This window comes from Macaca mulatta, chromosome 20, assembly GCF_049350105.2.
Source record: "Macaca mulatta isolate MMU2019108-1 chromosome 20, T2T-MMU8v2.0, whole genome shotgun sequence".
NCBI lineage: Eukaryota > Metazoa > Chordata > Mammalia > Primates > Cercopithecidae > Macaca > Macaca mulatta.
The window spans coordinates 16,803,917-16,817,190 of NC_133425.1; the positions used below are offsets into that span (position 1 = coordinate 16,803,917).

The 13,274-nt window shown below is 48.9% G+C and overlaps 1 protein-coding gene and 1 long non-coding RNA gene across 18 annotated transcripts in view; both read left to right on the forward strand.

The window, feature by feature from the left end:
- Window positions 1-13,274, forward strand: part of ABCC1 (ATP binding cassette subfamily C member 1) — a 192,744-nt gene that overhangs the window by 83,820 nt on the left and 95,650 nt on the right. For all 17 annotated transcript variants that reach the window (XR_013412351.1, XM_077987128.1, XM_077987126.1 and 14 more), the window contains 3 exons: window positions 3,189-3,320; window positions 11,110-11,340; window positions 12,480-12,657. Coding sequence is in view for 16 of the 17 variants with exons in the window: in XM_077987128.1 (XP_077843254.1) it covers window positions 3,189-3,320; window positions 11,110-11,340; window positions 12,480-12,657 (541 nt within the window). In the remaining variant the exon portion in view is untranslated. The remainder of the gene's footprint in view (window positions 1-3,188; window positions 3,321-11,109; window positions 11,341-12,479; window positions 12,658-13,274) is intronic.
- On the forward strand, window positions 775-2,972 carry LOC144338357 (uncharacterized). Its single transcript, XR_013412382.1, has 3 exons — window positions 775-2,078; window positions 2,277-2,337; window positions 2,737-2,972. It is a non-coding gene; the product is annotated as an uncharacterized LOC144338357 (long non-coding RNA).

A 13,274-nucleotide genomic window follows, 5' to 3' on the forward strand; every position in this document is an offset into this window, starting at 1 on the left:
TGCTCAGCTCCCTCCCGACTTCTCCCTCCTCCGCTCTTCAGCACAGTTGTCTTGAATCTGCCTGTGCTGGCCATGTGGTCTCAGAGACACCACCTCTGTCCATCAGTTCCATGAACTTGAATGTGATATACACAGGAGCCGTGAGCAGCTTACACCTCTGCAGAAGGCTTTGCCTGGGACAGCCATACGCTGGACTGCTCTTGCTTTAGCTTCAGATTTGGGTTTTTAAAATATTACGTATAGTTACTCTTAAGATTGTCCCCCTCCTGCCCCCCACTCCTTAGAGAAATAATACTGTCTCACCATGGGAAATGTGGGTTAAAAAACCACATGTGCAGATCAGCAGTAAGGAAACACACAGAGGCAACCAGTTTCACCATTTTAGTATGCCAACTTCTGGTCTTCTTTCTTTTTTTTGGAGACGGAGTCTCGCTCTGTCAATCGCAGCTCACTACAGCCTCCGCCTCCCAGGTTCAAGTGAGTCTGCTGCCTCAGCCTCCCAGGTAGCTGGGATTACAGGTGTGCGCCACCATGCCCTGCTAATTTTTGTATTTTTAGTAGAGACAGAGTTTTGCCTTGTTGGCCAGGTTGTTCTTGAACTCCTGACTTCAGGTGGTCCACCCACATCAACCTCCCAAAGTGCTGGGATTACAGGTATGAGCCACCATGTCCAGCTGCCTTCTGGTTCTCTTTTTGTACATCTTTTTCTGCCCATTGTTAGCATCTTATTGGGGATTGTTTGAAGGATCTTTTTTTGCCCCTAATATGCATCATCTTTTTTTTTTTTTTTTTTTTTTGAGACAGGCTTTTGCTGTGTTGCTAAGGCTGGAGTGCAGTGGCACAATTGTAGCTCACTGCAGTCCCCCACTGGGTTTAGGTGATGCTCCTGCCTCAGCCTCCTGAGTAGCTGGAACTACAGGCACGCTCCCCCGTGCCCAGCAGATTTTTGTACTTTCTGTAGAGATGGGATTTCATCATGTTGCCCAGGCTGGTCTCCAACTCCTGAGCTCAAGTGATTCTCCCGCCTCAGCCTCCCAGAATGCTGGAATTACAGGCATGAGCCACCATGCCCGCTCTCATCTTTGTCTTAATGACAAACATCTTTTTAAAAAATTGGATGTTTTAAATAATTACTTGAAATTACTGTTAAGCATCAGTGGGACAGTTGATATAATTTGCACATGACTACAGGACACCAGATGCATGTTAATAACTTTCATTCTTCTTTTGGGAAATTGTGCTCTAGTTAAATAAGAGCATGTCCTGGATTGGAAGGGGATGCCTCCAGCTTTTTGGGGTAAAGGCATAAGGCATGTAGAACCTATATGTTAACTTTTTTTTTTTTTTTTTTTTTTAAATGGGACGAGTCTCGCTCTGTCGTCCAGGCTGGAGTGCGGTGGCAGGATCTCAGCTCACTGCAACCTCTGCCTCTTGAGTTCAAGAGATTCTCCAGTCTCAGCCTCCTGAGTAGCTGGGATTACAGGAACCTGCCACCACACCTAGCTAATTTTTGTATTTTTAGTAGAGATAGGGTTTCACTATATTGTCCAGGCTAGTCTCAAACTTCTGACCTTAGGTGATCCACCCACCTCAGCCTCCCAAGATGCTGGGTTTACATGTGCGAGTCACCATGCCAGACCTTTAACTGTTTAAATGGTTCGGAAAAAGGTGGTGTGTTTGCATATGTATGTGTGTGTGTGTGTGTACGTGTCAGTGGATAGAGACAGAGAATGATACTGTCCACATGGCAACATGTTAACAGTGGTGAGTTGAGTGAATTCTTAGTATGATTTGAGTAATTTTTCTGTAAGTTCAAAATCAGAACAAAAGATGAAAGTATTTTACCTTTTATTACAAAAGTGTTTAGTCTGCTGGGCGCGGTGGCTCATGCCTGTAATGTTAGCATTTTCGGAGGCCAAGGTAGGTGGATCACCTGAGGTCAGGAGTTCGAGACTAGCCTGGCCTGCATGGTGAAACCCTGTCTCCACTAACAATACAAAAATTAACCGGGCAGCACATGCCTGTAATCCCAGCTACTTGGGAGAGTGAGGCAGGAGAATTGCTTGAATCGATGCAGTGTGTCGAGATCGTGTCATTGCACTCCAGCCTGCGTGAGTCACATAGAAATATTAATATAATAAAACTCAGTAAGCTCATCACCCAGATTTCATGCTTGCTAATGCTTTGTCATGTCAGCCTTTTAATTTTTTTATTTTTTCCTTCTTTTTTTTTTTTTTCTTATGGGGTCTGACTCTGTTGCCCAGGCTGGAGTGCAGTGACACAATCACGGCTCTCTGCAGCCTCCACCTCTTGGCCTTGAGCAATCCTCCCACCTCAGCCTCCTGAGTAGCTGGGACTACAGGTGAGAGGCATTATGACTGGCTAATTTTTTTATTTTTACTTTTTGTAGGGATAGTCTCCCTATGTTGCCCAGGCTGGTCTTGAACTCCTGGGCTCACAAAGTCCTCCCACCTCAGCCTCCCAAAGTGCTAGGATTATAGGCATGAGCTACCATGCCTGGCCCATATCAGCCTTTTTTAATTTAAAATTTTAAAAAGTTGGCGGGGCACGGTGGCTCATGCCTGTAATCCCAAGACTTTGGGAGGCCAAGGTGGGAGGATTGCTTGAGCCCAGGGGTTCAAGACCAGCTTGGGCAACATAGGGAGACTCTGTCTCCACAAAAACAAAAAATAAAAAAAATTAGCTAGTCACAACGGCTTGCACCCAAAGTCCCAGCCACTCGGGAGGTTGAGGTGGGAGGATTGCTCTAGACCAGGAGCTGGAGGCTGCAGGGAGTCGCACCACTGTACTCCATCCTGGGTGACACAGTGAGACCCTGTCTCCAAATAAGTAAATGAATGAATGAATAATAACAAATAAATTAGAGCCATCCTGATATTTCTCTCCTAAATCATCTTTTTTTCCCTAAGTCTTTTGTATGCACCACTAAAAAAAAAAAAAAAAAAGAAAAAGAGTCATTTTTCCTGCATGACCCAACAGAATGAGCTGTAATTACCTTGTAATATGCAGAAATGTCCATCCACATTCTGACTTTCCCAGATGCGTGGCTGCCGTCATTTGCAATGGGCAGTTGTGCTGCATCAGCAGGCGTGTGGAGTGAGCGAGCCCCGTCCTCCTCCTTCTCTCATTGACTCTCATTGCCTAACCTCCTTGCGTCTTGGCCCCAGGTTGATTGTCCGGGGCTACCGCCAGCCCCTGGAGGGCAGTGACCTCTGGTCCTTAAACAAGGAGGACACGTCGGAACAAGTCGTGCCTGTTTTGGTAAAGAACTGGAAGAAGGAATGCGCCAAGACTAGGAAGTAAGTGTGAGTTTCCTTGGCCTCCAGGATGCCCCGGTCACCTCCTTTCCGCTACTATGGCCTGAATCCAGGGTGGGGCCCTGGCAATGCTGCCTGTTACTAGCTTTGTGGTTCTGGGCAAGATGCCTCACTTCTCTTCCTGGCCTCAGTTTACTTTTCTGCCAAATGGGGTAGAATCTAACATGTCATTAAGGCAACTGGGTAGAGAAAAGAAGAAAGAAGCCAGGCGCGGTGGCTCTTATGTCTGTAGTCGCAGCACTTTGGGAGACCGTGGCAGCTGGATCACTTGGTTGGGAGTTTGAGACCAGCCTGACCAACCTGGTGAAACCCCATCTCTACTAAAAGTACAAAAATTAGCAGGGTGTGGTGGCAGGCGCCTGTAATCCCAGCTACACAGGAGGCTGAGGCAGGAGAATCACTTGAACCCAGGAGGCGGAGGTTGCAGTGAGTTGAGATTGCACCCCTGCATTCTAGCCTGGGAGACAGTGAGAGTCCGTCTCAAAAAAAAAAAAAAAACAGAAAAGAAAAGAAAGAAAGAAGAATGCTGTCCAAGCAGGCAGTTGATGCTGTTTGCCATGACCTGTGACTATTCCTCCTTGAGTCGGTCTCACCTTTTTTGTCTCTTAGCATCTGGCATCCTGCATGTTCTTGCTGCTTGAATGTTCTGTCCAACATGCCCAGCTAACCATGTACGTCTCTTTAGCCAAAGAAGCCCCATTTGAGGGTGATTTTGGCTGTACTGGATTTTATACTCTACCCCCTATGTAAGGCATGCCCCACTGCGCCTCCTCTGTCATTCTTTCGGGAATCAGGCCAGGGCCACTGCTGCACATACCTTAACTTACCAGATTTGAGACGCCATTAGTTGCATGATGCATTGTTATTCTATGTAACAGTAAGAAAGAAAAGCAGCTGCACATTAAACAAGGACGTAAGACGTGTCCTGAGCCCGGATGAGCTGGAACATGAAATTGCAGGTGACGTGGGGCCAGTGGGTTGCTGTTCTGGGGCCAGTAGAACAGCTGTTTTTGTTCCTGTTGCCTGTTCCGGGGTAAGTTTACTACGATAAGCCATGAGGGGGCCAGTCTGGTGCACTGGATTCCCCATAGACCTATTGGCCTTACAGGGAAAAACCCCAGACCCGGGTTCAGTTCCTCATTCTGTTCCGGGGATGCCCAGGATACAGCCCTTTAGTCAGACCCAAATGGTGGGTGGGAATCTGGGACATCCATGGTGCCAGCCACTAGGATATCAGCAGAGGACCTTGTGACTCTGGTGGGAGGCTGTTTGGGTGGTCCAGGTGATGGGAGAAATTGTCTCGTGGGAGGCAGATAGAGCTTGGGCCTCTGTGGCTGAGCATTGTAAGGAAATGGCCCATGTCTATGACCCAGTTGAAGGTCTTTGGCAGGTGGAGGTGGCATCCCTGTTTATTACAGTTCTTCATGGAGACAGAACTAGTAGGACTGATGGATGGATGGACAGATAGATGATAGATAGATGATAGATGATGATTGATAGATGATAGGTAGATGATAGATGGATAGATAGTTGGTGGATGTGTACATGATAGGTGGATGGATAGATGATAGATAGATGGATGATAGGTGGATGATTGATCGATGATGGATGGATGGATGGATGGATCAAGGGTGAGGGGGGATCTACTAGGGAAACTGAATCTTGTGATTATGGAGGCTGAGAAGTCTCACACTAGGTCATCTGCAAGTTGGAGAACCCAGGAAGCTGGTAGCATGGCTCAGGCCAAGTCTGAAGGTCTCAGACGCAGGGAAGTTGATGATGGAATTCTCAGTCCATGATCAAAGGCCTGAGAACCTGGAGTCCCTGGGGTAAGTCCCAGAGTCCAGAGGCCAGACATCCTGGAGTTGCGATGCCCAAGGGCGGGAGAGGATGACATCCCGGCTGCAGAAGAGAGAGCGCCTGTATTTGCCATTACTCTGACTTTTTGTTGTGCCTGGACCCTCTGCTGATTGGGTGGTGCCACCCACATGGGGCGAGGATGGATCCTCCTTAGTCAGCCCACTGATTCAAATGCCAGTCTCCTCTAGAAACACCCTCACAGACACACCCAGAAATAACACTTTACCAGTCATCTGGGTAGCCCTTAACCCAGTCAACTTGACCCCAACATCACCCATCACATCTGGATCCTTTCGGCCTCACCTGCAGCATCCCCCGCGCTAAGCAGGCCACATTTGTAGCGTGGGCTTCACCATTCCTCGTCATCCGTGCCTCTGCTGATCCCCTGGCTCGGCTTCCTCTCATGGAAGAAGGATGCCCACCTTTGTGTCCCCGGGAACTTGCCAGGAGAGCACGTTGCTGGAGACACCGTGGGAGAGGCCAATATCATAGCCTCTGGAGGAGGACAGAGTTTGAATCAAGTTCCTCCACTGGCTTGGCCCTTAATCCATTGAGCAGATGAAACTGACTGCTGCTTTTGTGCTTAGTGATGTTTAGTCCCTGAGGGTTCAGAGAGTGGGACACAAGAGACACACTAGTTGGGTGCCATCAACGTTCTATATGGGAGATAGGACGTTGGTTGTGAAACATGCGTTGACAAGATCTTTGGAGAGTGATAGTGCTGGGGTGAGATAAAAACGAGGAAGTGAGGGTGAGAGTAACCGAGGAAGCTTTTTGTTGTTGTTGTTTGTTTGTTTTGGAGATGGAATCTCTCTCTGTTACCCAGGCTGGAGTGCAGTAGTGTGATCATGGCTTACTGTAACCTCTGCCTCTCGAGTTCAAGTAATTCTCCTGTCCCGGCCTCCCAAAGTGCTGGGATTACAGGTGCATGCCACCATGCCTGACTAGTTTTTGTGTTTTTGGTAGAGATGGGGTTTCACCATGTTGGCCAGGCTGGTCTCGAACTTCTGACCTCGAGTGATCCTCGTGCCTTGGCCTCCCAAAGTGCTGGGATTATAGGCATGAAGCTACCGTGCCCGGCTGAGGGGGCTATTTTAGATACAGTGGTCAGAGTTCTACCCAGTGCGGCCATGACTCTTCGTGAGCATGTGCCTGTCCCTCCCTAAGTCTATCTCTGCCTCTTTCCGAGCATCTGGCATCCTGAGTGTTACTGCTTTTTGCAGTGTTTTTGTTCAACATGCCCAGCTGACCATGTATGTCTGTTTTGAGAAGGTCACATTTGAGCAGAGACTTCATCGGAGGGAGTGAGCCTTGTGTGTCTCTGCGGAAGGAAGGGCCTTCCAGGTAGAAGGAACAGCAAGTGCAAAGGGTCTGAGGACGCTCGTGGTGCAGCAGGGGGCTCGTGTGGCTTGAGTAAAGTGAGTGAGGAGGAGAAAGGGGGGAAATCAAGCAGGAGAAGGATTTGCAGGGGTCTCCTCTGAGAGTCGGGGTGGGATTCCAGGTGCAGTGAGAACACGGGCAGGTTTTCTGCAGGGCAGTGCTGTGACATGAGTTCTGTTGTATGTCTGTATGTATATATGTATTTATTTATTTTAGAGACAGGGTCTTGCTCTGTTGCCCAGGCTTGATTGTAGTGGCATGATCACAGCTCATTGCAGCCTGGAAATTCTGGGCTCAAACAATCCTCCCACCTCATCCTTCAGAGTAGCTGGGATTACAGGTGCACACCACCATGCCTGGCTAATTAATTAATTTATGCTTTGTATTTTATTTATTTTTTTGAGACGGAGTTTTGCTCTTGTTGCCCAGGCTGGAGTGCAATGGTGCGATCTTGGCTCACTACAGCCTCCGCCTCCCTGGTTCAAGTGATTCTCCTGCCTCAGCCTCCCGAGTAGCTGGGATTACAGGCATGTACCACCATGCCTGGCTAATTTTGTATTTTTAGTAGAGATGGGGTTTCTCCATGTTGGTCAGGCTGGTCTCAAACTCCCGACCTCAGGTGATCCACCTGCCTCGGCCTCCCAAAGTGCTGGGATTACAGGTGTGAGCCACTGCGCCCGGCCTTTTAAAATTTTTTTTATAGAGACAGGTCTTACTATGTTGCTCAGGCTGGTCTCCAACTCCTGGCTTTAAGCAGTCCTCCTGCCTCAGCCTCCCAAGTAGGTGGGATTATAGGTGTGAGCCACCACACCCAGCTGAGTTCTGGTTTATGACTACCCAAGCCGCCCTGAGGAAAGTGGATATTAGGGACAAGAATGAAAGCAGGGAGACCAGGATGGGGACCTCAAGGGCTGTCCATGAAGTCCCTTCATGCCTCACTGGGAGCCTCTGTTTATTTATTTTTTGAGACAGGGAGTTACTCTTTCGTCCATGCTGGAGTACAGTGGCGCGATCTCGGCTCACTGCAACCTACATCTCCTAGGCTGGAGTGATCCTCCCACCTCAGCCTCCCAAGTAGCTGGGACTACAGGCATGCGTCACCACACCTGGCTATTTTTTTTTTTTTTTTTTTTTGTAGAGATGATGTCTCGCCATGTTGCCCAGGCTGTGCTCAAGCAGTCCGCCTACCTTGGCCTCCCAAAGTGCTGGGATTATAGGCGGGAGCCACTGTGCCTGACCGGAGCCTCCATTTTTTACCCAGAGCATTTTCTGAGAATTCAGTGAGATACATGTCATGATAAGCTGTGCACTAGTCCTGAGTAAATGCTGGGCAGGTTTTAGTTGTACAAGTTGTGTTTATTCATCTGTACGCTTCCATCTTGCCGGGGAGAATGTGGTGAGAGCTGGGTCTTTGGGCTTGGAAGCGGGCCACCTGAGAGGGGTCTGCCTCTGTGAGTACCTTGGTGCTTAGGGATGCTCAGCATGGGGCCAGGAGGTCATTTCCTTGGGACACTGGTAGACGGATTGCTTGCTTTATTCCCAGAGGCGTAAGCCAGATCTGGCACCTGTAACCCCTGTGAACCTGGAGAGAGTGACAAGGAAAACCCTGTCCTGGGCTGGAATTTCCTGGTGTGGCCCCTTACACCCAGATCCCTTTAGTTAACCAGAGAAAGGAATGCAGCCTGTGCAACTCGGGGCTGCTGGGTGTCCTAGGCTCGGGGATCAGGTGAGGGACGCCTGGGCTGAGGGGTCTGTGTGACTTTCTGGATCCCTTTACCACCTCTCTCCACCCCTGAGTGACTCCCTCTCAAAAGTCCGGTACGGCTGGGCATCGTGGCTCATGCCTATAATCGCAGCGCTTTGGGAGGCTGAGGCAGGAAGATCACCTGAGTTCATGAGTTCGAGACTGGCCTGGCCAAAATGGTGAATCCCTGTCTCTACTAAAAATACAAAAATTAGCCAGGTGTGGTGGCGTTTGCCAGCTACTGGGGGGCTGAGGCACAAGAATTGCTTGAACCCGGAAAGTGGAGGTTGCAATGAGCCAAGATTGCACCACTGGACTGCAGCCTGGGTGGCAGAATGAGACTCCATCTCAAAAAAAAAAAAAAAAAAAGGCAGGTGTGAGTGATCTCCCTGCTCTACCTTTGGGTTTAAAAACCCAGTACTGCGTTGGTTTGTGTGTAGTGGTTTTATGTTCTCTTTTGTGCATGGCCACTCAGAGCTAAGGGCCATTTTGGACTATGGTTTCTGCTGGCATGAATGTGAAATGTTTCTGTGACTCTGAAAGAGTTTGGCAGTTTTTTTTTTTTAAGTTAGACACAGTGACCATACCGCCAGTCACTCACTTCCCAGGCATCCACCCAAGAGAGCTGAGAACGTATGTTCATAAAAGACGGGTACAGGAATGTTCTTAGCTACTTTGTGATAACCCAAACTGGAGGTAAGCCAGACAAATATTAGCAAGTGAACACACAGATGTACTAGTTATGTGCATCTGCATGACTGAATACTAACTGATGTACAAGAATGAACTATTGGCCGGGCACAGTGGCTCATGTCCATAATCTCAGTACTTTGGGAGGCCGAGGCAAGCGGATCACTTGAGGTGAGGAGTTAGAGACCAGCTTGACTAACATGGTGAAACCCCGTCTCTACTGAAAATACGAAAATGAGCCGGGTGTGGTGGTGCACGCCTATAATCCCACCTACCCGGGAGGCTGAGGCAGGAGAATTGCTTGAACCCGGGAGGCAGAGGTTGCAGTGAGTCGAGATCGCACCATTGCACTCCAGTCTGTGTGATAGAGCAAGACTCCATCTCAAAAAAAAAAAAAAAAAATCCCTGTAAGATAAAGACTAGTTTTTTGGTGACAGCTTTATTGAGATATTCATATACCACACGATTCATGTATGCAGAACATACAATTTATTGATTTTTAGTGTGTTCACAGAGTTGTGCAGTCATCATCACAGTCAATTTTATTTACTTGCTTTTTAAGACAGAATCTTGCTCTGGTGCTGAGGCTGGAGTGCGGTGGCGCGACCTCAGCTCATTGCAACCTCCTCCTCCTCCTGGGTTCAAGCGATTCTTCTTCCTAGCCTCCTAAGTAGCTGGGATTACAAACACCCACCACCATGCCCGGCTTATTTTTTGTATTTTTAGTAGAGATGAGGTTTTGCCATGTTGGTCAGGCTGTTCTCATACTCTTGACCTCAAGTGATCCACCCCCCTCATCCTCTCAAAGTGCTGGGATTACAGGCATGAACCACTGCACCTAGTGAAAAAAAAATTTTTTTAAGAAACAGGGTCTTGCTGTGTTGCCCTGGCTGGTCTCTTTTTCTCTCTCTCTCTCTTTTTTTTTTTTTTTTTTTTGCATTGAACTGTATATCTATATATGCCTGTCACTTTGCCTGTCTTGATTATTGTTCTTTTTTTTTTTTTTGAGATGGAGTCTCACTCTTTTTGCCCAGGCTGAAATGCAGTGGTGCAGTCTCAGCTCACCACAGCCTCTGCCTCCTGGGTTCAAGCGATTCTCCTGCCTCAGCCTCCCAAGTAGCTGGGATTACAGGTATGCGCCACCATGCCTGGCTAATTTTGTATTTTTAGTAGAGACAGGATTTCTCCATGTTGGTCAGGCTGGTCTTGAACTCCTGACCTTAGGTGATCTGCCCACCTTGGCCTCCCAAAGTGCTGGGATTATAGGCGTGAGCCACTGTGCCTGGCCTATTGTTGTTCTTTGTTTTTGAGACAATGGTGCGATCTGGGCTCACAGCAACCTCCACCTCCCAGGTTCAAGTAATTCTCCTGCCTCAGCCTCCCAAGTAGCTGGGATTACAGGCACCTGCCACCACGCCCAGCTAATTTTTGTACTTTTAGTAGAGATGGGGTTTCACTATGTTGGTCAGGCTGGTCTCAAACTCCCGACCCCAAGTGATCCACCCGCCTTGTCCTCCCAAAGTGCTGGGATGACAGGTGTGAACCACCATGCCTGGCCATGATTGTTGTTTTGTATTGTTTTGAAATCAGGAACTGTGAATTCTCCAACTTGGTTCTTATTTTTCATGATCGTTTTGACTGTTGTAGATCCTTGAGTTTCCATGTGAATTTTAGAGTTAGCTCATTAATTTCTACCTGGAAGCCAGCTGGGGTTTTGATAGGCATTACCTTGACTCTAGATCAGTTTGGAGCCATCAGTTTTCTCAGTCTTTCACTTACTCAACTCGTTTAATCTTACCTACCTTGGAGGGAGGTCCTGCTTTTATCCTCATTTCACAGAGGAGGAAACTGAGGCCCAGAGAGTTTTAAGGACCTTGCCTGAAGCCACGCAGCTGGCCAGTGGCCAAGCCAGACCTTGAGCCGGTGGCTCTGGAGTCCGTGTTTGTAACCGCTGTGCTGAGCTGCCCCTCTCCCTGGGCTTGTCGTCTTTGACTCTGCCTTCCCTGAAGGGTGACTTTCCCTGGCCATGTCCCTCCGGTGCGGGGGGAGTTGCATCACTGGCAGACACCACAACGGCTTCACCTCCTTGTGTTCCAGGCAGCCAGTGAAGGTCGTGTACTCCTCCAAGGATCCTGCCCAGCCGAAAGACAGTTCCAAGGTGGATGCGAATGAGGAGGTGGAGGCTTTGATTGTCAAGTCCCCACAGAAGGAGTGGAACCCCTCCCTGTTTAAGGTGTTATACAAGACCTTTGGGCCCTACTTCCTCATGAGCTTCTTCTTTAAGGCCATCCACGATCTGATGATGTTTTCCGGGCCGGAGATCTTAAAGTAAGACCCTTTTCCTCCCAGGTGGGCTCTGTTTTCCCTCCTTGGGTTTGGTCTTTCATTTGCATCAGTCATAACCCCAGGGTCATGCTGTGTCCTGAAGTGGGTTCCTAGCCAGATGTCTCCATTTTACCTTAGCTTTTTTGAAAAAAATAGAGACAGGGTCTTGCTTTTTAATGTTGGTCAGGCTGGTCTCGAGCTCCTGACTTCAAGCAATCCTCCTGCCTCAGCCTCCCAAAGTGCTGGGTTTGCAGATGTGAGCCACGGTCACTGCCTAGCTTTGCTTTACGCTTTACTTAATTACCATATTAGTGAAGACCACTTTGTTTGCAAGTAACAGAAACTCACTAGGCTCCCCTGAAACCCAAATGGGGAGGATATGGCATTGTCTTGGGAAACCAAGAGCAAGGAAATGCCAGCAGATCTCATGAAAAAATGCAACCAGGGTTGGGCGCAGTGGCTCATGCCTGTAATCCCAGCACTTTGGGAGGCTGAGGCGGGCAGATCACCTGAGGTCAGGAGGTCAAGACCAGCCTGGCCAACATAGCAAAACCGTCTGCTAAAAATACAAAAATTAGCTGGGCGTGGTGGCACACACCTGTAATCCCAGCTACTCGGAAGGCTGAGGCATAAGAATTGCTTGAACCCAGGAGGCAGAGGCTGCAGCGAGCCAAGATCGCTTCACTGAACCTCCAGCCTTGGCGACAGAGCGAGACTTTGTCTCCAAAAAAAAGAAAAAAAAAAAAAAAAACTCAGGAACCGGGGAGTCCGAAAGGAGGTTGTCTGTCTCCTCCCTGGCTCTGTGCTGCTCTGTGACTTAGGGGCTGCACATTCATTCTCTTTCCCTCCCTACCTCTTTCCCTGGTGTTCTCTGTGCAATTCCTTTGGGTGACTTGCTGGTGATGAGAGAGAGCTAGAGTATTTAGTACACAACCCCAAGACAGAGGCCTCTGTTATGAGCAGTTTGGGCCACCTGCACAGCCAGATCACCGCTGTGGACTTGTTTTTCTATCTGTGAAACTGAAGTGATAGTGTCTAGCCTGTCTGGCTCAGGAGAAAGTTGGAATGCCCAACACTGAAGCCCTTTTCCCTGCCCCCACATGTCACAAGTCATTCCAGGCCCTCTCTTTGCTCCTTTGCAGGTTGCTCATCAACTTCGTGAATGACACAAAGGCCCCAGACTGGCAGGGCTACTTCTACACCGCGCTGCTGTTCGTCGCTGCCTGCCTGCAGACCCTGGTGCTGCACCAGTACTTCCACATCTGCTTCGTCAGCGGCATGAGGATCAAGACCGCCGTCATTGGGGCTGTCTATCGGAAGGTAGGGGGCGCTGTGCCGTTGGCATGTGGCCCGACTTTGACATCCCCTCCTGCAGCCCTGGGTTACTCTGGGACCAGCGTGGGGATTTCCAGCCCAGCTTCCGGAGCAGTAGGATGAGGGTAACTTCCGTGGCCTTAGGTGGCATGGACACTGGGCATCAGGCATTGTACGTTAGCAAAGCTGATTTCAAGGGTTGGCGTGTAGATGTCCTTGTGTATCAGCTCTGGGTAATTGAGTTTCTTAGATGGATTGGTGGCCCTCCGTGTGGTGAAATCCAATTTGGATCCTCGTTCTGCTGTTAACATTCTGTGTTTCAGTTTACTGTCACTCTTGTTTTTCTTTTTTTTTGAAAGTGAGTCTCACTCTGTCCCCCAGACTAGAGTGCAGTGGCATGATATTGGCTCACTGCAACTTCCACCTCCTGAGTTCAAGCAGTTCTTCTGCCTCAGCCTCCTAAGTAGCTGAGACTACAGGTGCCTGCCACCATAACCTGCTAATTTTTGTATTTTTAATAGAAACAGGGTTTTGCCACATTGGCCGGGCTGATCTTGAACCGCTGACCTCAGGTGATCCACCTGCCTCAGCCTCCCAAAGTGCTGGGATTACAGGCATAAGCC